This window comes from Natrix helvetica (genome assembly GCF_964273705.1).
Source record: "Natrix helvetica genome assembly, chromosome: 3".
Taxonomy (NCBI): Eukaryota; Metazoa; Chordata; class Lepidosauria; order Squamata; family Natricidae; genus Natrix; species Natrix helvetica.
In genome coordinates this window covers 150,328,286-150,353,372 of record NC_138549.1, presented here as the reverse complement: position 1 = coordinate 150,353,372, position 25,087 = coordinate 150,328,286, and the positions used below count along the sequence as shown (strand labels likewise).

The following is a 25,087-nucleotide window of genomic DNA, read 5'->3' as shown; positions in this document are numbered from 1 at the left end:
CCCCCAATTGTGAATGAGTTGGTTGAATGCCCTGGGAAAGAAAATCCAGCAGCAGGTATTTTTCTCTCCTGAAACACAGAATGTAGCCCACAAGAGGAAGCATTGTGAATGAATACATAACAGCCATGGGGTACATGCCATCCTAGTGAGGCAATCGTAGTAGCGGGCAGTATGTGAGAGAGCCCATCAACCCTGAAGGGAAGGGAAGGCGTCTGCTCTGTTCTTTGCTAAAACGAAGCCAATGAGAAGGATGTAAAAAAAAATTTGTATCTAAACCCAATTGCCCTTCTTGTCTGCCCAAGATATATAAGGTGGGATAAAGAAAATGGCACCATTTCTGGCCCCCAATGGCTGTCCTAGTGCAGTCCAGCCTGCAGCCAGCTGCTCAACAAAGCAGCTGACTATCACCAAGAATTACATAATGGCAATTCAATGCTCGTGGCCAGCTGCCCAGCTGGCTAATGAAATTTCATCAGGACTCTATCAGCAGGTTTGTTAATTTATCTGGGAAATAAATCCCAACACATCTTTTTGATTCAGGCTCTAACATAAAGCATTTTGTCCAAGCCGTCGCCTGTTGTTACACAGTACCAATCCGTTCCATCTCTCTTTGTCTTGATGCCTAGTATCACTTTCTTCGGCTTGGTTTCACAGTGCATTTGCTCAAACATTAGAACCAGGAGAAGAGGAGTCCCAGCATGGTGACCAGTATTAAATTAGACCACCATGGAATGAGAACTGCAATTAATTTTAGAAAGCTTTCTTTCTGGGCTTAAACTAAACCTTGTATTCTCAAGCAGTAAGAATAAGGATTGGCTCTGGATATTTAGTTGAAAAGAAAGGAGTGCTGTTTTTTTTAAAAGACCACAGCATCCAGACAAGTTATAAGGTTCGATTCTATGTCAAATGAATTCGTGACTGAGGCCTAATAAGATTTATCAGAGCACTGTGGGTAGATTGGCAACTTACAAATCACCAAGAAAATCAAGAAATGAATCAACAAAAACGAACAATAACAAAAAAGGAACAAGTTTACTTAAAATTGCACATATCAATTTAGATGTAACCAGAGACAAAATAGGCAACGTTTAACCTTTTAGATATTGTTGAACTGTAGCTTCTATCAACCTCAGTCAATAAATAGCATACTAATATCTGAGAAGTTATAGTTATTCCACTCCAAAATAAAACATAAACTACAGAGATAAAAGGTTGACCAAAAAATCAATAAATGATGGAATTTTAGAAAGATTAAGAAATGATGAATAAGAAAATATATTAATAAAATGGGAAAATGCCATAATCACAATATGTGCAGATTAATAGATGGTAATCCAAGATTAGGTAATATAATTGTTTTATTAACATTAATAGTGTGTTAAAATATATTAATAGTGTGTTAAAAATATATCCCATGATGGTTTGAATATTGTTAATAATTGGTGTTATTAGTAATCCCACACATTTGGAACATAGAAGCTATGGTGGAATAATGAGGGACTTTCATAATATTGAAGGACAATATCTAGGAAGGGATAACAAATATAGGGTGCAAAGAAATGTTATTTATGTTTAAATGAATAAATGGGGAAATGTAAAAGAAATATGAAATGAGATAAACATTGTCGAAGTTGGAAGATAAGAACTTCACATACTATCTGTATTATTGTTGTTAATGTTGTCCAAAAAATTTGACTCAGTCAGTGCAATGTCCACAAATTATGTATGCTTATTACTGTAAAATAAAAAAAACTATACAAAACATAACTTTACATTACCCATGATTGCTGGTGAACTCTGGGACTTAAAACCTGCATATTTGAAGGGTGCCAAAGTTGGTGAAGGCTATTTAAAAACAAGACTGCACCTTCTAAAAGAAAAACACAAGAGCGTAAGAATAGCCTTGCTCATTCAGGCTAAGGTTCATCCTTGTCTTATGTTTTGTTTTTCACTGGATAATGCTGGGATACTTACAAGTATAATATGACAATACAACTTTTCCCCATCATATTTCTCCTGTAATTAGTATTTGGAGGCATGAGTCTTCAAGATTAACACCCTTGTTAAATATTAATTTACCAATCCCCTTTTAAAGCCTTTAAACTTTGGCTTTAAATATGTCTATCATCCCTTGGTGATGTGTGTAAAGCAATATTTTTATTCTAATTGTGGGTGGATGTGTTAGGAAGCTGGGAGGAATATCAGATGAGGAAGATAAGAACATAAGCAGTGCATTGCTGGATTGGACTCCTGATCCATTTAGTCTAGCAGTCTGTTCTCAAATGGCCAGCCAACTGCACTAGGAAACCAACTAGTCTCCCAACAGATGGACTTCAGAGGCAGTCCCACTACCATCAGGGCTAATAGTAATTGATCCCAAGACTTCCAGTAATTGCTCCAACCAACCAAGCTGGTAGCCAGCATTACATCCCAGAGTAGTGAATCCTAACATTTAATTATGTGTTGTGTAAAAATTTATTTGCTTTTGTCCATCCCAATTTTTTCCAATCAATTTCATTGGATGTCCTCTGGTTCTTCTAGCATTTCAGGAAAGGAAAATAGCTTGTCCTTGCCCACTATCTACACCGTACATCATTTCATATATTACCATCATGTCCATTCTCATTCACCTACTTTCTACAATGTCATAACCTGTCTTCATTGGAAAGCACTAGTCCCTTGGGCAGCTTTTATGTCTTTTGTGTTTAATGCTGTTAATGGAGAAATTCATAGATCAATATTGAAGAAATAATGACAAAAATATTTTCCTGGCATGCCTTATAAAGAACTATGAATTAAAACAATAATATAGATTTCATAGAATTTAGAGATGTGTTATTTGACCATGATGGAGCCTGCCCCTCATGGTTGTAATTCATGACAGCTGCAAAGCAGGTCTGTCAGGTGATTGACCCAATTTTACAATCCTTTTTTAAATGAATGCAGAGTTCATAAAGTAGCCACGGCAGCCCTTAAGCAAATCCCCTGGTCATTAAGCAAACCAAGGCTTCTTTATGGTTTTGCCAAAAATCAGAAGTAAATGCCAGTTTTCTGCAAAACTGTTGCAAATTGTGGGTTATGTGACCATGGGATGCTGCAAATAACCCTAAATGTGGCCTGATTGCTGAACAGCCATGGGGGGAGAGGGGGGAAATCATCAAAACTTCAATTCTGAGTCATAAGTACTACCCAGGTAAGTGCATCTGGACTTTGAATGGTCATTAAAAGACCAGTCTTAAGTCAAGGACTGCTTGTATTTGTTCCAACTGCTTTTACCATTAGATAGTTCATAAGCCAGTGATGACTAACCTTTTTGGTGCCGATGCTGAAATACAATGCATGGACGACCCCCTTCGCAATCCCTGCCCCCCCATGTGCCCCCGTGTGCACCCCGCACATATGCACACAACCCCAGTGCATGCCCCCCCATGCATGCACACACATCTCACACATGCACCCTACGCATGCACAGCAGAGACCGAAAAACCCGCTGACTGGCAGAAGGCATGTGCACATGCACGGCAGAACTGAGCTGGGGCAACAGCTTGCATGTCCGCAGAGAGGGCTTTGCATGCCCGTGCCATAGGTTCGCCATCATGGCCATAGGCATTACATACGGTACTTTCCCTCGTTTCCACAATACCCCTGTAACAATTTAGTAAAGTAGGACATAGTCAACATTACTTCCAAACTGAGATAGCACCTGCAGTAAGCTTTAGCAATCAAAATATCAGTTAATTGTCTTTCCTTCCTTAAAGACATTTTTTCCTTAGGAAGAATATGTGTATTAGAAAGTGTACAAATGGAAGTGATTTCTAAACCCATGGAAACATTATGCAAATAAGGCATGGAGCTTCCACTTTGAAAATCTCAACTGCGGATGTTTTAAGTTAAGTAATGATGACTGATCTGAGCAATTTTTCACAGACTAGTTTATATTTGCACCCTAGCTCTAAACAGGATCACACAGTTGTTTATATGGCTTTCATTGTCACACCCTTGAAGACAGAAAAATGTATATGTATTGGCTGTGTCTATGTCCAAAAATATTTTTCTGCTGATGGTGTCAGCCAGAATCTAAGCTGGATGAAAGTTCCTCTTTGTCTGCAATAAGCCTTGAAGCTCAAGCCCAGATTCTGAAATATTTATTATTTAAAGGGAATATATTAGGAACACCTTGGAATTTTTAAAATTGGCAATGGGCTCCCTTGTGCAGTGTTTATTTCAGCATTTATCTCTGATTTTAAAGAGATTAGAGATGTAGTTCTCAGATATGCAGTATTTGTCAACCTGCAAAATGACTTCAGCTGAAGCCATGCTTACTTTTGCTTCGTTTCTTGGTTGCCATTCAAGGGAGAAGGGAGAGAGCATAGGGGGTGGGGAGACTCAGGAATGTGGTGCCTCAGTCGGTTAGCCATAACATCTATCAGCCGGCGTGAGAACCAAGGTCACATTAACAGACACCTGTTGAAATTGAGCGGGAACCTACATCTGGATGACGGGACGCGGTGGCTCAGTGGCTAAGATGCTGAGTTTGTCTATCAGAAAAGTCGGCATTTTGGCGGTTCGAATCCCTAGTGCTGCGTAATGGAGTGAGCTCCCGTCACTTGTCCCAGCTTCTGCCAACCTAGCAGTTCAAAAGCATGTAAAAAATGCAAGTAGAAAAAATAGGGACCACTTTGGTGGGAAGGTAACAGCATTCCATGCCCTTCGGCATTTAGTCATGCCGACCGCATGACCCTGGAGCCATCTTGGGACAGCACTGGGTCTTTGGCTTTGAAATGGAGATGAGCACCACCCCCTAGAGTTGGGAATGACTAGCACATATGTGCGAGGGGAACCTTTACATCTGGACTGATTGGCCCATGTGACCTGAGAGACAAAGGGGAGTGGAGAAGTCTCATTCTTTTAACTATCCCTAAGCATGGGAATAATTTAGATATTTGAAGGATGGCATGTGTTTGCTCTTGAGTAATTGCTCAGGTAGAAAAGCAGAGGTTCTTGAATTACTTCACCTTGTGCCAATATGATGTACTTAATAAAGGATCTCTTGAGCCTGAGCAAAGTGTTAGAGTCCTGACTTCCCTGAGTCCATTAGTCAGAAAGATGACATCATTATTATCAGCACTTATTCTGATTGTATCTGCTGCTGCAATTGATAAAACAAGCCCTCATAGAACTGTTAGGAAAAGATCTGGAATCCCACCACTGTCTGGAATGAAATTCATGGCTTCATTAAAGATGATGCCAACAAAAATACCCAGTTTTTAACACTATATGGGAAACATAGTAAGTGAAAGTGAATGAAAAACTTGACAGAAAATACCCTTGAAGGGAGAAAGAACAAATCATTCAATACTAGATCAAGTGAACACAGGTTGCTCACTGAAAGCAATAATGATGAAGCTTAGATATTTTGAACCTATAATGAAAGGGAAGCGTCATTGGGAAAGATCTTGATGCTTGGGCAAATTGAAGGTAAATGAATAACTGAACAATGAAAACTACCATAATGCTTAGCTTTTGAACATGCTGATTGGCAACTTATGGTTCAACGCATCTGGTTGGACTACTCTGTTGTGACTGTAAGTCTCCAGGACAGGAGAGACATTATTTTCATCATCTGCTACCAAATCCCTTTTAATTGAATCTTGTGCGAGCTGGAAATTCTGGAATTTGAAATCTCAGCATATTTGAAGGATGGCATGTGTTTGCTCTTGAGTAATTGCTCAGGTAGAAAAGCAGAGATTCTTGAATTACTTCTTGAAGCATAAAATGTTGCCATCGCCAGGTTGATACATGGGGGAAATAGTTCCAAATCAAACATTGGGTGATGCGTTTCTTAAGACTAGCCAAATGTTAGGAGTGTAGCTTACTACTTCTCCTGAATTCAGTGATTTGCTTGATGAAAAGTCCTGGAGACCTCAAAATTGCATATTTATTATGTCATTTTGGTTGGTGTCAATGGATTTAGGGGTCTCCCCCCCCCAATCTGGAGCTGCATTCGTAGGCCAGACCAGAGAGACACTGTCTCATCTCCCTCTTTCCTTTTTCCCCTCCCATAACAGGAAGTTTAACTGTTGATGCTGTTGAGCTGAAATTTCCCCTGAGGCAATTGAAAAGGCTTTTCTACTTGAGACAATTACAATTTTCACTATTTGTTTTGTTTCCTTGGTTATGGCACTGCCCAGTTTAATCACATTTTCCTTGTGTCGGTCTAGCCAGTCCCTGCATCATCAGTTGTTGAATAGGGGAGCTGAAATGTCTTTTAATTTTTAAAGGCATCTGATATTTGCTATGGAAAATCTCCTAGATAAGGTCAAGGTGGCCATTCTTATTCCAGCTGTTACTTTGTTCCTTGATTATGTGGATTTTTTTTCCCCAGGAAAAAAAAGAGATTTCTCAACATTCAGCCTTTTTATAATGGACTATGATTACTTGATTGTATCTGGTTCCTTTTTGTCTCTTTGTGAGTTGCATCTTTGAAATAATTTTTAAAAATCGATTTTTAAAAAACCCAAGGAAAGACTTAATTATCTTTATCTGTGTTCAAGGACCAATTATTGTATAGGCTAGGGAAATTTTATGAAGGGAGTATAGGATGCAAAAGAGGAAATGTGGGTGGATTTCATTCATATTAATCACACTGAAAAGAAGCAGATTTAACAATCTTTCTTTTTAAAGGTTGGTTTATTTTCCCTCTGAAATGGGCTTCATTATTTCAATTTATTCTGGCCAGTTGTCTAATTCAGAAAATAAACAAATTGTCCAGTGACTGGTCAGAGTGATGCACTTTGCCAAAAACCGTGCATTAGGTGAAACCACTCGAACTACAAGACAGTTTCTTTGCACAGTTCAAGTAGTTTCTTACAACTTGATAAACTAAGCAGAACCTGAACTATTAGCTTCAAGCAGAGGACTACACTAAGAATGTAATGACCTTAAAAACTAATTAAGACTAGCTTTGCTAAATCTAAACTGACATCAGAAGGTATGCTAATGTTCTTGGCAAATATTTAACAAAGCTTTTGTCCTTTGTTTAGCATAAAAATATTGATAGAGTTGTCTATTCATGTTCTCACTTCTGTGAGCTCCATTCAACATTTAGAATAAAATAGAATAGAATTCTTTATTGGCCAAGCGTGACTGGGGTGGACACACAAGGAATTTGTCTCCAGTGCGTAAGCTGTCAGTGTATATACAGTACAAGCAACAAAGTGATAAGTCATAGATTATAAATCACAGTTATCACAAATCATATTTTTGGCCCATTTTTATTATCAATGTCATATGGGAATCAGTATGTCCCTTTTCTCTTGATACAGGCCCCCCCTATCCTGAAATAATACATTGAAATGAATTATATTTCTCTTGTGCTATTTGTTTCTTATATAACATTTATTGTCTGTCTGTTTGTTTGTCTGCTTATCTATCCTATCAATCATTTATATAGCTGCCCATCTCACAGAACAAGTCCCTCTGGGCAGTTTACAGCACATTAAAACACTAAATAAATAAATACCTAAAATCATAATTATTAATATAAAACATCAAAACATATTTATTGTTACTTATTTATTTATATAGATTAGAGATAAGTGAAACCAAATTATTTTTCTATAGGTAGATAGACAACGCTCAAAGGGGAAGAAATAATAAATGGGAAATAAGTAAGATTGTTCCCACCATGTCAAAATGGTTTCATATTGGATAATGATTAAATTTGCCTTCAAATACATCCTCTTCAGAGGCAGTATTTATCAGCATCCTTTCAAAGTAATTTTTAAATGTTTATTTAATGAATCAAAAGGAATCAATCAATTTGATATTTTGAAGATAGCCTTTCTTGCTGATTCCTTTAGCTTAGGTAATTTAATAAGTCTTTACCATGTTGTTTTCGGGTTCATTTTGTGTATTTCACAGAACTGGTCTGCTTTGTAGGGCAAACTTTTAATGATTTTTTCTCATCATCACAAATAGGAAGTTCATTGCATTTTTACACTACCGGCAGAGGGCACCCAAGAGCTCAAGGCTGTGTACACATTGCTTTCCCCCCAGCAAAACAATTCTGTTCTATAAACTGTGCTGCCGTATGAATACACTCTAGAAAGGATTATAAATTATTTGAGACTTTGGAAAGTGAAGCGGATTAGCTGGTCAGAATATAAACTTTGGTTTGCATCATCTTGTATCGTGTTATAGTTCTGCAGAAAATAGTCCAGCTGATTTGGCAGGTCAGAAATTGTTGGGTCTGCTTTCTTCATATAACTCAAGGTAGCTTGAAAAGAGAAAATAATTAATGCTACTGTATTTTTCGGAGGATAAGACGCACCTTTCTCCCCCCCCTAAAAGAGTGTGCAAATGTTGGTGCGTCTTATACACCAAACACAGCCATTTTTGGCCTCCCAAAGCCCCACCCCCGCATCCCATTTTTGTGAAAAATGGGCCGTTTTTCGCAAAAATTGGGGTGTTTTTGCCTTACCCCAGCCCTGCTGAAGCCTGCAGAATGCTCCTGGGTGCCAGGGAGGACAAAAACCTTTTTTCTTACTTACCGCTTTGAAATCTTGGTGCATCTTATACACGGGTGCATCTTATAGTCTGAAAAATACGGTAGTTACAAAGTGTTACGTCTTCTGATTTTCACCACTACTAAACATGCTTTTCTGGGGTTTGTTCCTACTTGGCAGGAAGTAATAATAAAGCAAAACTATAGAATCATGCATGAAAGTATCTAAAAATGGAAAAGGATCTTGGAGATAATTTTAATCCAGCTTCCTGTCCTGTGCAAAAAAGCAACAGAAGTGAAACTTTTTTCAAACCATTATTTCTCTTTAAAGAAATGTGTTTCTATCCTGCATATTGTTTAGGACAATTTTTGGTTCTGGAAGGAATAGGAGAAAACACTTCCATATTTCAACTTTTCATTCTGATTTCATTTCAGCTGATATTGAAAATGGGCAGCGTGGGCTGGACCCTGAGCAGATGCAACAACAGCAACTTAAACTTTGGGAAAGGCAGAGATTCTTTGAAGAAGTTTTCCAGCATGATGTTGATTTCTTCTTCCCAGTATCACACCTGCAGATAGAACACAGGAGACGTAAGTTCAAGTGTCAAGTTTATAGACCTTACATGGGCATCCTGTATCATCAAGTACCAGTATTCTACTCCAGATCTCTTTTTCTGATGCTTTATAGCAATTGTACCACTGCTTTTCAGCAGGAAGGCAGCTTCTTCCCACCTTGAGCCCAAACAACCCTATAAAAATAACAGCATGCGCCCTCAAATAGGCTCAGTGCTGTTAAAATAACAAAACATCATATACAAATCCTAAAAGAAGAATAACAAGAAAAATAGGGGGGGGGGGACTAGTCCTGTCCATACTATGATGCAGCCTTGCCTTCTCTACATCATTGTGAAATTCAGTTTCGTCCCCAAGCTCCAAGAAAGGCTGCCTACCCTGTTTCATGGTACTGAATGAGAGTATGGGAAAACAATGTGTTATTTGTGTAAGAACAGTCAGTAACTTTGTAATTTACTTGTGATTAATTTGGGCAGCAAGCTATGAAATGGAGATCCATTTCTTCCATAATAGGCACAGATATTGTTAGATTGGTTAAATTAAAGGCACACTCAGGCTTAGGCAACAACAGCAAAGGTTCAGTCTGACAGCAGCCCTTTTATAGGGAGCTGTCAGATCCTTCGACCAATGAGATTGAATCTCTGTTCCCACCGGAACAGAGGACCTTGGTGGAAACCATTATGACAGTTGCTAATATCTAACACCCCTCCCCTCTTAGATGGAATCAACCGACTTGTGACGTAGTCATGCAGTTAGGCGGGCTTTTTGGTGGCTGTGCCAGACCTGCGCAGTTCAGTCGGAGAGTGTTCTTCGGACAGGTTGGACGGACCTGTTGGCTCTGCAGCTTCGCCTGGTGGAAGCTCCTGGAACCTTTCACAGGCCACCGCTGGAGCTTCTAGAGCCGGTTTGCTTGGAGCTCGCTGGGGGCCTGCAACACAAGTAGATGAGTATCCCGGTGTCTTCGGGTTTGAGTTGGTTGTGGAAGGAGTGATTTCGTGCTCCTTTTGGGTAGGGCTTTGGCAGGAATTACTTCTGTCTGCCTAAGAGTAGAGTTGGAGAAGCGGCCACGGAGTTGGTCAACGTGCCTTCTCCAATTCCGACCGTCCTCAAGCTCTACGAGATAAGAGCGAGGCCCGGTGATGCCTATCACTGTGGCAGGAATCCACAGAGTTCCCCCGGTGTAACTGTGGGCGAATTAGGAGAAAAAGATCAACCCATGTTTGCCAATCTCCCAGGCCCATCCTGGATAGGGCCTCTTTTGCAGATCTCACCATTCTCTCTGCCTGACCATTGGAGGCTGGATGGAATGGCGCAACCAGGTCATGTCTGATTCCCTGTGCTGTTAAGTAGGTCTCGAATTGCATGGCCGTGAATTGGGGCCCGTTGTCAGGGACCAGGACATCGGGCAGGCCGTGCGTGGAGAAAAGTCTCCGTAGTACCTTGATGACCACTTCTGCCGTGGTAGAGGTCATGAGGACTACCTCTAGCCATTTTGAGTAGGCGTCCACAACTACCATGAATGTCTGGCCATTAACTGGGCCAGCGAAATCTATGTGCACCCTAGACCATGGTGCTTGAGGTCGCTCCCACTCCTTAGCGGGCGCCTCTGGGGGAGCTGGTCTGGACTCCTGGCACGGTGTGCAGGTAGCCACCCATTCTTTGATCTTCCTGTCCATGTTAGGCCATCACACGTAACTCCTAGCCAAAGACTTCATCCTGACAATTCCAGGATGCCCTACATGTAAAGCCTCTAATACTGCAATGCACAGTTTGGGTGGAACAATGACCCGGTCCCCCCACAGCAAACAGCCATTAATAACAGACAATTCATCTCTTTTATGATAATACAGTTTGAAATCTGACCCAACAGGCACCTTGGGCCACCCTCACACACCCAATTCAAAACTTGTTTGATCATGGAGTCTCTTGCAGAGTGGCGGGCAACATCACTAGGCAAGACAGAACCAGTCTCTAAGCAATCAATGAGAAGGACTGGTGTCTCGGGGGTAGGGTCGGCAAGCAGTTCCGGCAGCAGGCAGCGACTCAAAGCATCGGCATGCCCCAAGGTTGAGCCTGGTCGATGGACGTAGGCCGCGAGGAAAATAGTCCATCTGGTCATTCGCGGCAACAATGACACAGGAGTAGGCCGGTCCCCAGCCAGCAAGCCCAGTAGCGGTTTGTGGTCCATGATGAGTTCAAAATCACGGCTATAGAGTACTCATAGAACCTTTTTACACCGGCCACTGCAGCCAATGTCTCACGGTCCAGCTGGCTGTAGTTCTGCTCGGCAGCGGACAAGGTCCTTGAGTAATAGGCTATGGGTGCCTCGGTTCCATTGGGCATGCGGTGGCTGAGGACAGCTCCAATGCCAAACGGGGAAGCGTCGCAAGTTAAAACGAGTGGCAGGCTCTGGCTGTACTGAACCAGGAATGTGTCTGCTGACAGTAGTCTCTTTACCGAGGCAAATGCAGCAGCTTCGGCTCTGCCCCAGGACCGCTTTGCATTCTTTGCCAGGAGACGATGTAAGGGCTCAGCAATGGTGGCTTTCTGTTTAAGAAAGACGCTGTAGAGATTAAGGAGCCCGAGGTCACTGGAAACTGGCCGCTGAAGTTTTTGAATTGCACCCGGAAGGTGCCCTGGCCCACGATGGGGACTCAGTTTCCCTGGTAATCGCGAAGGTGGATGTCAGGAACACATAGATGCTGCTTCTTCAGGCTAGGGATAGCCTGTTTGAGTGTAGACCACAGCATGATGGTCAATGATGACCCCGTGTCGATCTCCATCTTGCATGGAAAGCCCTCGATGATGATTGTGACCTGCAGCTTTTTTGGTCGCCTTGTGTGGACTTGGCCGATTGAAGTGTGGTAAGTGACTCTGGTGTCACCCTCTGAGTGCCTTGGTGGCAGCTGCCATGCCCCTTGGTTGGGCCTCTGCTGGCGGTTAGGTCAGCTTCTGGGTTTCCAGGTCATCGTGGGATGCTCGCTTCTGCAAACCTTGGCGATGTGCCCATTTCACTCACAACGCTGGCATATAGCGACCGCAAAATGATCTGGCATGGTCTCCTCCGCAGCTTGTGCAAGGCGGGAAACACGGTTTGAATTTGCACGCCGGCTTGGTGCAGGCACTGTGCATGTGGCAGCTGTCATCTTCGCTTTCTGAGCCCTTGGCCTCCTTAGCCTCACGATGTAGGCATGTGCTCTTTTGCACGCCTTGTGGAGTGCTTTGGCATTGCAGGGTTTCTGTAGACTTAACGGCAGATTCGGATGCCCTGGCTTCGTCCAAGGCAATTTGTAGAGTGAGATTAGACTTGGCAAGTAATCTCCTCTGTAAATTAATGTCTCGCACACTGCATATTGTACAACAACTATGTACAATCCAGCAAAGGTTCAGTCTGACAGCAGTCCTTTTATAGGGAGCTGTCACACCCTTCAACCAATGAGATTGAATCTTTGTTCCCGCCGGAACAGAGGACCTTGGTGGAAACCATTATGATAGTTGCTAATATCTAACAGATATAAACAATTATCGAACTGTGTGTAGGCCCTTCTCTGTGCTATTATGGGAATTCTTCATGCAATGTGACCTCTGATAGTTCCTACATCTTTCCAGCTCCCCTAGGTAGCATTTCTTCCATGGAGGTCAATGTGGACATGCTGGAACAGATGGACATGTTGGATCTCTCTGACCAAGACACTGTTGATGTATTTCTTAGCTGTGGGACCGAGGACAACAACAATGTAACTACCCTATTGCCAGGTATGTACAACTTCTGTAACTATCCACATCAATTATTGTCCCTTGTGTTCCATCTGGGATATGTTATGGTAAAACTCTTTGTTCAGGGAAAGAGTTGGAAATTTAACCAAGTATGTGGGAGTATGCAGTTCATCAGCCGGTCCAGCATGGGTGTTAATGGTAGAAATTAGTATGAATGTAGATGCAATGGGCAACAACAATAATCTTGAGAAACAGGAAAACAGTGGTCATAGTCAGAGAAAAGAAATTTCAGTTTGAGGCAGAAATGTAATTTGCGGAAGCATCTCAGAATTTGACCCTCCTTAATTCTCTTGAAGATAAAGGGAGAGGGAAGGAGGTGCATTCATTTGAAAAAATAGGTTACTGTAATATTACAGCATTACAATAAAATGGTATTATCATTCTTGACTTTAATTTCCTAGTCTGGTCTACCTCAAAGGGCTGACAACAGAAGAGAGATGGCCTCCTAGGGAAACTCTTAGCATCCTAGTCATTAGAAATACCACCTACTCAGCCTATGACGCAGCTTTCATTGGTATCTTTTTCTGTAATTATGAAAAATACTGTAGAAACTTTAAAAATATATACTTTTTTTGTTCTGTCACATTCCCTTGTTCTATTTTCTAAAATTAAAGTCCAGTAGAAACAGATAGGGTAGAAATAAGGGAAGTACCAAGAAAAATATTCATAAATGGGATGGTATACAATGGAACCATTCTTGTATAATATATGAAATACACTGAAAAACTATGGTACCAAATAGAGTCAGTCAAAGAAGCTCTATGCCCAGGCATATTCTTTTTAAGGGACATTGTAACCGCTTCTTAGTGGGAGCATTGATTTGGAAGATGAAGTCATAACCCAAAACAAATTTCCAGATGGCTACTGGACAAGTCTTGAGCTTTTTTGTTTTATAAGTTCCCAACTGTAGCTGAACAACTCAAATATCCACAATCAATTTAAACCCAGAAGGTATTGTATGCATTTGTGTTAATCCAGAAACCTCACAACCCTGACTTGTTAGTTACGAAGTCGTGTCCTACTAATCGTAACTCCATGGACAACATTCCTCCAGGCCTTCCTGTACCATCCTCACGCCTACTGCTTCGGTGACTCCATCCAGCCACCTCATTCTCTGTCGTCCTTTTCTTCTTTTGCCCTCAATCTTTCCCAGCATTAGGCTCTTCTCCAGTGAGTCCTTCCTTCTCATTAGGTGGCCAAAGACTAATGTTTTGCTATTAGTACCGAGAAACTCTTATTTTTTTCCCTACGGGTCATTCTTTATTTGCTCTAAACTTTCAAGTATTTCCTATAACCCCTATGTATTCTTTACTTCTTTTCACAAACGTATAGCTTCCATTTTGTCATGTCTGGTCCTTTCTATGTTAATTTGAATTGAACAAAATTGAAATAAACAATGAAGTAAGCACCAAAGACCACGGATATACTGCTGTTGGCAATGGATAATTCTGGCATTCTGTAAAACTTGAAGCATCACGGACATTTATATAAATTAAAGTCTAAGGAAACAATTGTCTTTCTTATTCCCACTGACAAGACTTTGGGTGTTTATCCACTTCTAACCTTAGCAATAGGAATCTTGGTTTAAGGCAGGAGCAGCCACGTCAAAGGTCTCTGACATGTCCCCTAATCATATTGTGATCCCAGAGCTTCTGCAGCTCACACTACTCAGAGTGGCAAAATTGTTGACACCACAAGTAAAAGTTTGGATCAAAATAAGGGGCAAAACGGGAGCAGTATAACCTCCTTTAGAAGTAATACACCTATTTCACTCCATAAATTGAACCCTTAAATTAGATTAAACATTTTTGCCCTAACTAGCTTCATGACATCTCTGTATTAGTGGCCATGTTCAAGAGGCACTTGAAACCTTTTCAGAGTTGGCTGCAGTTGGAATGATTTATAAGCCATGTAAATACATACATTAAATAAATACACAATAATTCAATGTTAAAAAGAGAGCAGTACAGTTTATGGCCATATGTAGTATTAGTTTGGGAAAAAACCCTTCTGGGCTTTTCAGGATGTTTCAGGACAAGACATCCCCACTCTACCCCAACTTCCCAAAAAGTGAACCCAAGGATTTCCCTGTGGCAGATACATCCCACTGCTGTTTTGCTGGTCCTTTTGGCTAAAAGGCTGGATAGCCAGCCTTAAGAAGGGGGGGCAAAAGATATCCTCAAGTGTGTATTTGCCCACTGTGCCAAGAGGGCAGACTGACTCCGCAGCAGGCCCGAAACCAGTGATGGGATTCAGCCAGTTGTTAACTTTCTGAGCAGTTTGGTGAACTGGTTGTTGGAAGAAATCATTAGGGGCAGAGAACCGGTTGTTAAATTATTTGATTCCCACCGCTGTCCGAACCCATTTTGTGTCCTGTGATAGCAGGCTTCCCAGAGAGGTGTGCAAAATGTTTCAGAGCAGAAAGGTTTCAAACTCAGCCTGGAAAAGAAACCTCCTGTTTTAAATCTCAAAGCTCATTGTTCTGACTTCACTGGAATTGTTTCAAGTTAGAAAATGCTGTTTGGGTTAGAAAACGGGGGTTTGGAGCCATTTGGATCTGCTGCCCAAAATTAAAAGAGAAAAACAACCAGTCTGGTGATAAGTCGTCTCTTGCGTGGCTGCATTGTCTGTTGTCTGCACATTGTGAACTGTTTTTTATAGCACCTTGTCGTCTTCTTCCCTCTGGGTTTTTAAGTTATCACATTTTCTCCCCTGCTTTTTGTTTGGGGAGGGGGTAAACTTTAACAGTGATGTTTATTCTGAGGAGTGGGGAATGGAAAGTGCAGGGAAGCTGTTGCTTAACAACCCCATACTTGTTGCTAAGCAACAGTGCTTTCCTTACTCCTCTCTTTCTAGGTTTGCCTAAATAACAATGTCTGAAATTTATGAAAAGAAATAACTGTTCCAAGGACGCAGCTAAATTCCCCTTGATGAATCTCAAAATGCTAGATATCTAACAGAAGTGTCCGCATTTCTCTTGTGCTCTTCTTCTGCATCTTTTACTATTAAAATCCACCCAATATTCTTACGAATAGCTAAAGTAACTGATTTCACTCAAATCAAACGATGGATAAATGCACAGGAGTAAACTGTGTGTATGTTTTGTTTATGTGGTGATCCTGACAGAAAATGCTTAATGTTTTCTCTTTGCTGCATATGCCAGTTTTTGACTTAAGAATTCTGGATGTCTTGAGCCAAATTTATTTTACAGGGAGTGGCCATTTTCTATCACATCTTGCATTCATCACTCTGTGGCCTTCATTAATCTCATTTCATGAAATAGTATAATACAATATGATGAGGGAGTTGGATAAAGCAGGCTGACTGATCTAAGTAAAATACTTCTAAAGTTAAATACGCTTTGCCACCATCACTTTAAGGACCATTTCTGTGATATTCCAGATGTTGAAACTATAACTTCCAGCAGCTCGCCAGTGGTGATGTACATTTGAAACTGTAGTTAAACAACATCTGTAAGGGCACAGATGGCCTCACATCAAAGGTAGAGATAGAGATATCATGTGCAAAAGGTCATGATCATGCCAATTATGCACCGAATGGGATTTGTATTATCAATAATGTGTTGTGGTGCATGTGGCATCATTGTGTTCTATCAAATGCTTTTATTTAATGCACGTACAATGAATGTAAAGTTTACAAATATGTAAAAAAATGAAATTATAAAAATCCAACAAATCATCTAGTCAGTTTGTTAAGTTCCTGGACAGTCAGTACTGCTAACATCTCCAAAATACTTTTTGAATTTGTGTAGATTAAGAACTTTTTTAAATGTTGGGATTTAAAGCTGACCCATCTTCCTTCTAATGCCAGGAGACAAGATTTTGTGCTGGAGGAAACAGGGCTCAGTTATACCACAGTGATTCACCCTGAGAGTGATTCAGATATTTCACAGCATAGCCTTCTCACATTCCACTTAAGTAGCCTCACTGATGAAATCTCCAGACTGTGAGATTTACAAACCAGCCACCCAAGCTCCTGTCCAAAGATGGAGAAAGAATGTAAAGCCTGTGCATTGCATAAAGAATAGCTCAAAGATTCATTCAAGGCTACAGGATCACTGGCTTCATCTGTCCCTGAATCCAATTGGCCCGTGGGACACATATTCATTAGCATGTTTCATAATATTTCATTAGCCAGTTAGATCTATTATTTTGGGGGACTCTTACTGGGTGGACCTTATGAGCCCTGGTGGTGCAGTGGTTAGAGTACAGTACTGCAGGCTATTTCTGCTGCCTGCCGGCTACCTGCAATATGGTAGTTCAAATCCCACCAGGCTCAAGGTTGACCCATTCTTCTGAGGTTGGTAAAATTAGGGCCCTGATTATTGGGGGCAATATGCTGACACTGTAAACCGCTTAAAGAGTGCTATAAAGCACTGTGAAGTGGTATATAAGTCTAAGCGCTATTGCTAAGTGCTATTATGGCAACTTGAGGTGTTTCCTATCATTATTACATCACTTCATCGGGAAATATGAGGCGAGATTAATAACATTCCGTATCTTCTATTGAATAAATAATTCTGCCTTTGAAATGTACATGTTTGTGCAGAGAGAGGCAGAATCTAGACAACGTAAAAATGGAGATGAATGATGCATAATAATCATAGGTGTAGTAGCACAAACAGCTGCAGAAACTGTTTGGACTCAGGAATGTTCACTCAGGGTACGTCCCACATATTTGACAATTTTCTTCCAGGAGCAAAAGATTCAAAAACATGTTGTTCAGGAATTTAGCTCTGCCCTTGAGAAGTAGGTGAGAGAGGGAGAATGGTTGCTTAGTCCAGTGGAACTTACAGTGGAAAGTATGGGAAAGAGACTCAGCCTAACTCCACCTTGATCTTTTTGGCCTTCGAAGGGGACAGTGGAGATTTTGCACAGATTTTCAAAATTGTGCAAATACCCCTACAACAGTAAAGTGACCTTCCTGGAATCCCTAAAGGGTATGTTTTCTTGATGTGGCCTCCTGCAGCACTGCAAGGAGCTGACACGTGTTTTCCTTTTCTTTCATCTTAAGGCAGGATCCTACAGAGCTGCTTATTTTTATAACAAATAGGAGGTGAAGTATTGATGCTGCAGTCTTACAAGAGCATTTTTATATCCAAGTCACAAATCTTTCTCTAGTTGGCATCTATACTATGGCATTCCGCGAACTTAGGCTGACTGAACCCATGCCGTAATAAATATCATAAAATAATAACGCTTCGGCATGATTCAAACCATACAATTAATCTGCTAGGCAAGGGGCAGTCAGTCAGAGCTTTCATCAAACTGGTCGCCTCTTTTGGACCACCGCAGAATGTTTAATGTTAAGCATTAAGTGAAGCTGTCTCACTGTTGCCTCTCAGATTACATTTCGTGATTTGTATTCTAAACTGTGCAGAATATATCCAAAGATGTACATGTTTATAACGTTTTTAAATTAGGTCAGGCATGACAAAATGCCTGAAAAGGCTGCTTATGATGGATTCTTCTGGCATGGTGAAGGAGTTATGCAGAACTAGAGGAAAAGGATTCTCATCCACCACTCACTATCTGCAGGGTGACTGCAAGGAAAGATCAGCTCAATTTGTGGAACTGGATAGTTTATCTGCACATATGTATGTAGTGCAATGAGTTCATAATATTCCCTACAGTGTGTAACTGTCAGGGGGCATTGCATTCTAGGCAATCTGCTTGTTTGTTTGGAGAAGGATTGATCATTGAATAACTGCTTCCCAGAAGAAATGAAGTTTAAACACCTCTAACCTAAAATGACATTTTTCTTGTCCGTGCTATAGCTTTGATAGTGATTTACATGCAACCTATTTACGTCCAGAACAGTAGTACGACTTTGTACGACTCTGGTGATGCAGTAATAAAATTTAGTGCATTTTGCATTTTCTATTAATAGCTTGGTGTGCTTGTGTCTGTTAACTGATTTCAAAAAGCAGTGCGTATCTTTGAAAATGGCAGCAATACTTGGAATTTCCTACTGTACTTTCTGCAAAATGAAATGGTAGCATTTGAACAAGAACTTAGGTTAATTTTGTGTCTTCATGAATATATGCATTTGCAAAAATAATTATAATTCAGATTTCAGTGCAGACTTCCATAGTTTTGCATTTTAAAGCAGCGTACAAAAAGTTTGTTACTCAAAACTTGCACTACTTTAAATTTTACCATAAGGTTTATCAACAAATTTGTCTACATCTTGCTAAGGGAAAGGTCTGCACAAAGATGTAGATATTCATGAAAAGAAAGAATAAAATATACTGGGATATTATGAGCTGATAATGTATGCAGGAGGGTAATATGACAAAAGAAGTATGTATGTTTACAGAAATGTTCACCAACATTCATACAATTTTAATGCAGAGTTCTCAAGTTTGGTCAATCAGCTACAATACAATACAGCTTTACAGAAGCTGTAAAGTAAAAACTAAATCTGGTATAACCTGTTTCCCCCAAAATAATACTTCCCCGGATAATAAACCCAATCGGGCTTTTGAGCGCATGCGCTAAAATAACCCCTCCCCCCCAAATAGGCCCTCATTGAAGATATTGAAACACAGCAGCAGCCATGAGGTGACCATGCTCGCTGCCTCCTGCACCTCAAAAATAATAAGACCTCCCCGAAAATAAGGCCAGGTGCTTATTTTGGGGAAACATGGTAGTAGATTCACTTATCCCCGAGGGCTGATACCAGGATATTATGGGACAGGATGAACCAAGTGCAAATCATCTAATTAATGCCTTCTTTCTTTTCTTTTTTGTCCATCTCCTTTGCCAGATTCTAACCCCTTCCAGGAAGATATTTCTCTGCAAGTGCCCAATACAGTTGAAGTCAAATCACGAATTTCGTCCACTTCATCTGCCTCTACAGACCTGAATAGCCTGGACACCAGTGAAGAAGGAGCTGAGACACCTGTGGTGCAGTCAGATGAGGAAGAATTGGAGCAAGATGGGTCTGAAGAACAGGAGTCCAAGAGCTAGCGAGGTTTTGCATCCATCATGCTATAACGGACCCTGTTAGCATGAGATTATGACCATGACTGGATTGCTCTGATTCCCACTGTGTAAAACCCACAGAAACTCCCTGTCCAGTTTGTTGTACTTGGGGAAGATTCAAGATAATCTTTCCTCCTGCAGGATGGTCAATGCATGGATAAGGCAACAGAAGAGGGAGAATAGGGCAAGGCATGGGTGCTACAGAATTAAAATAGAATTTAACTCTCCATCTTTTTACGCATATAGTAATGCTTCTGCTTCCCTCACATGAGGACTCAGTTTGCTACAAGGCTACAAAGATTTAAAACAAGGCCTTTGTGCAAACTGACAGGCTCCCTACACATATATACACACAAACATGAATGCAGCATGTCTTTAATTGTAACATAATAGAAAATTACATTCCTTTCAAGCAAGCAGCTGGGATGACGTGTGTTACTGGGAAAGGAACAATGAGGCTACCTGGATAGGACAGATGGAGAAGGAATGGCTGAAAGGTGGTGGGACTAAAATAATTTGAAAGGTTCTTGGAACGAATCAGATTTTTAATAACTTTTTCATTTGTCTGATTTTAACCTCCTTATATTGCAAATGAACGGCACGCACCACAAAGCACAGGAAGAGCTCTGGAGGAAGGAAATGGAAAAGCTACACAGTCAGGACAGTCCTTGGAAAAACGTCCTTTAAACCTCCATACTGAACACCTCAGTAGCAAAGTGAACTTTAATTGAGCTCCCGTAAGTTTTAAAGCAGCCCAATTATCTTTAAGATGAAAACATTTTCTCCATTTCCCCCGATCGTTCTTCTTTTGTTTGATGGGAAAAAAATGGCTTTCACATCTGTTTCCAAGGGAGAAGAACATTTTGTAGATTTCTCGTGGCTGTGGTCCTGTGTCTTTATATTACAGTACCTTAGTTGCAAAGTGCCTGGAAGGTACTTGTGTGTGCTCTTCCTTTCATGCCACAGTCATAGTCCCACTCTCTGGCATCCCAGCCTTCAATTGTATTGGTGAAGGTCAAATCAGAGAAAGACTGACAAAGAAAACTCCTTCCATAGACCACTTTCAGATTAAGAAGAAGGGGTAGTCAAAGATGCTGTGGAACGATGCAGATACAGATAATAGGGGTCAAAAAGAACTACCGACTGCCTCTTTATAAATTTAATTACACTGATGGAATATTTATAGCTCAGGATTGAACTATGGGGTCCTTGGTACTCTCTCAGCTTCGTGGTTTTCTTGCAGACATTTCATTACCAAGCTAGATAACTTCATCAGTGCTAAAATATTTACACTAAAAATGTCTCAAAAAAATAATAATAAATTCCTGGCATGAGGCAGATAGAATGGGGCAGAAAAAGAGAAGACATTCTCTGGGAGAAGGAAGCAGTAGTGGGTTCCGGCAGGTGCGCCCCCTATACGGGTGTACCAGTGCCTGCTGCTCCCAGCAGGCACAGAAGCGGAACAGTGCTTTGGAGGGCCCACCCGCTTGCGTTCCTTACCTGTATTTGAGCCAACCAGGCCATTTTGCGCATGCACACACAGCGTACAGCACCTGCGCGATGCTCCGCCGAGCAGCTGGAGTGTCGCAGGGCAGTGGGTTCACATGCACCTGCAGTGTGCGTGAATGTTGTGGACACCCGGCCCCATCGCGGGGTGCCGGTTGCGACAGGATCCGGAGCCCACCACTGGAAGGAAGCTTTGTCGCAATTGGAGGACAGATTTTGGCACTTAAACTTTGCTTTCCTCTTGATATATTATTATTGCAAAGAACTCGTTACCCTCATTTTATATACATATGATTTTTATTAACATTTTTCATGTTATTAAAAGATAAATATAATAATACAATGAAAGACCAGCAAAAAAAAAAGATAAAAGTGTGAAAGATTGTACAGAGAGAAAAAAGAAAAATATATAAAGAAGCACCTTCCAATTTCCTTTAGAACAATTACAAACTTATTGTCTCTGTTTCCTCTTTAAAATTATCTTACATATGAGATTTCCTTCTCATATTTTTATTTATTTTTATTCCATCTTTATATTATTTTTATAAATATTCAACACTTTTTAATCAGCAAATCCAAAAATCATTTTTTTTCCATTTCAGCATAAAGTCCTTGTTCTAGTCTTTTATAAAAAATACTTGTTTTATCCCTGATCAAACAGATCCGTTTTGTCATTACCACCAATTCTGTCATCTTCACAATCTATTTCTCCATTATGGGTATGGCACTATTTTTCCAATTTGGGGAATATAATAGTTTAGCTGCGGTTACTATATGCAACTTATAAAACTTTTCCAATTGGTTATCTAGTTTCATTTGAATATTAGGCTTTAACATTCTTTATATCATTGTATGTAGTTTTAACCTTTTTGTTTTGTTTTTCACAAGTCTGTCATGCATGGCAAAATGACCCTTCATGTTTTTCACATTTCCAACATGGGTTAAAGGTACCGTTATACAGGACCATGTGTCCCTTTACAAGTTGCTGAACCACTGTTTTGTAGCTCATGAGGAATGATGCTGGAAATTTTATTTCGGCAAATCTGGAGGCCAAAGGTTGCCTGTCACTGATATGTAATGGCCACATATGAAGGATGCATGAGATGAGTCTCAGAAAGTTCCTAGTAAAATCTCACCACCAGTATGAACCAGAGAGTTAGCTGTAGCATCATAACATCTCTTTTCCAAAAACCTTCCTACTTCCTCACTATGGGGACAATAATACTGAAAAATACATCGGTTGCAGTATCGAATTCTATAGTTTTAAGAAATTGGTACAGCCAATTGTTTTCATATGAATGGTTTTTTTTAATATAATTGCTTTGATCCAATATAGGCTTTAGAAGTGCCCCACCGCACAGGGACATTTGGGGGGGGGGAATCCGAGAAGGTATATGTATGTAAAGTGCTTTGAACATTAAATGCTAAATAGTTTCATTATGATTTTTTTTTATTTTAGCTATTAGGGTCAACTCAAAATCCTGGGTATGTTTAGTAGACAAGTTAGTAGTTTGGCGAAGGATGATGTTCTTAAAAAAACCCATGCTGAAGATCATAACAATAGGCTAGATTAAGTTAAAGTGAATAATTTATGGTTAACTATATCATGGGAACCAAGCAACTTTATTAATAAGTTAGATGAGGCCACACTGCATCCCTTCAGTTGAAGGAATCAGGATAGATGAGAACTTGTGACTCAACTGTCATTGGGGACAGTTCGTAGGGTTCTCCTCCACTGCACTGTAGGATTGAAGATAAAGATAGTCTTCAATTTATGACCATAACTGAGCCCAGAATTAGGGTCATAAGTCCTTGCAATCATTAAGCAGGACACCATGTGACAGGACCCGACTTTAGAACATGTTTGTGCAGGCATTACAGGAACACAGTGGTGGTTGAATGAATGCTGAAGTCATTAAATAAATCCCCTGTGCCCAATGGATGGTGTTTGCTGAAAACTGCCAGAAACCAGCAAAAACACCAAAAATTGCAGTCATGTAACCACAGGATGTGCAAACCGCCACAAAGGTGAACCAGTTGCTAAGGTCACAAAACAACACGACTTGGGCGTGAGGGCAGCTACTGTAAATTCAAAGTTGGGTGGTAAGTACCTTCTGTGCGAGGTTCCATTGCAACTTTGAACAATCACTTAAGCCAGTGTTTCTCAAACTTGGCGACTTTAAGTCCTGTGGACTTCAACTCCCAGAATCCCCCAGCCAGCATAGCTGGCTGGGGAATTCTGGGAGTTGAAGTCCACAGGACTTAAAGTCGCCAAGTTTGAGAAACACTGAATTAAGCAAACAGTCATCATAAACCATGCCTGAAAAATGTTACAAGTTCAGTGACGTGTCAGACTGTCACACATGCCGAAATATTTAAGAGTAAACTAGTAGCAAATTTAGTAGCAATACCACTGTGAGAGATGGAACTATACGGTAGTATTCATCTGAATCAGAACTTTTGTGGTTTCGGGCATATTGTTGAATTCCAGTTCCTATTAGCCCCAGCCAGCATAGAGAATGAACAGCCATATGAGTCTCTGTGGGGGAAGAGGTTTAATAAAGCATGAAGGTGGGGGCTGCATGACCAGAGCCCCACCCAAATGTTATGTGCACAAAAGAAGTGAGACTTCAAATTTGTGGTTGTGGCTGCCATCTCGACTACTTTTAATCCCCTTGTATAAATGTCCCTAAACAACAATGATAGCCATTGTAGTCGATAAAGATTTGGCAGTCCCACAGGACAGAATGATTGTGGAAGGTTTCGATATTCCTGATACTTAATTCATCTGTTTTTATTTGTTGACAACCTCACTGTGTGAAATTGCTGCCTTTTGTGGACAGAGTCCTGCCTGTAGCTCTTAGTCAATTGGTTGGATTAATCCATTAAAACATGATGACTGACTAAAAAAAAATGTCTCCAAGTTAAATCTCTGCTAAATCGAGTGATAATTGAGAAGTATCAATTGGGTCAATTGTAGCTAGAAATGTTACAGGATCAAAAGCAATCTAATGTGGGGATATTTACATGATTTGATGTATATGGCATCAAGTTAAGAATACTTGAGTTTTAAACACAGTAACATATTGATCCATGATTGAGCACTGGAAATGGGGGTGGGAACAGAGAAAAACGTGCAGAGTGCATTCCTGTAACAAAACTTATACAACTTGGTAAAAAGCCTATAAAACTTATTAGTTCTCAAGCCAGGTTTATGACCGCTAATAATGTTAGTTTACAAACTGGAAACCAGTGGTGGGATTTAATTTTTTTTACTACCGGTTCTGTGGGCGTGGCTTGGTGGGCATAGTGTGGCTTGGTGGGTGTGGCATGGCTTGGTGGGCATGGCAGAGGAAGGATACTGTAAAATCTCCATTCCCTCCCCACTCCATGGGAAGGTTATTGCAAAATCCCCATTTCCTCCCGATCACCTGGGGCTTGGGAGGCAGAGAATAGATGGGGGTGGGGCCAGTCAGAGGTGGTATTTACCGGTTCTCCGAACTACTCAAATTTACTCCTCCAAAGATAAATCACAAAATAATTTGAAGGGTGGAGCCAGGGGGAGGAGCAGGGAACCAACATTGACTGTTTCATAGAATCAATGGGTTCAAGCTATTACACTATATAATTTTAAAACAATTGTTCCCAGATCCACATGGAGAGTGTGTTTTTTTTAATCTGGCTGCTATATTGAATAATAGAGAAATGCTATGCTTGC

The 25,087-nt window shown here is 40.6% G+C and overlaps 1 protein-coding gene across 1 annotated transcript in view; it reads left to right on the top strand.

Annotated features, from left to right (window-relative positions):
- DBNDD2 (dysbindin domain containing 2) overlaps positions 1–24,283 on the top strand; it is a 35,720-nt gene extending 11,437 nt beyond the window's left edge. Inside the window, exons 2-4 of the mRNA XM_081948884.1 lie at positions 8,942–9,097; positions 12,689–12,835; positions 19,646–24,283. Coding sequence (XP_081805010.1) covers positions 8,942–9,097; positions 12,689–12,835; positions 19,646–19,848 — 506 coding nt within the window. The 3' untranslated portion in view covers positions 19,849–24,283. The remainder of the gene's footprint in view (positions 1–8,941; positions 9,098–12,688; positions 12,836–19,645) is intronic.
- Positions 24,284–25,087: the final 804 nt, after the last annotated feature.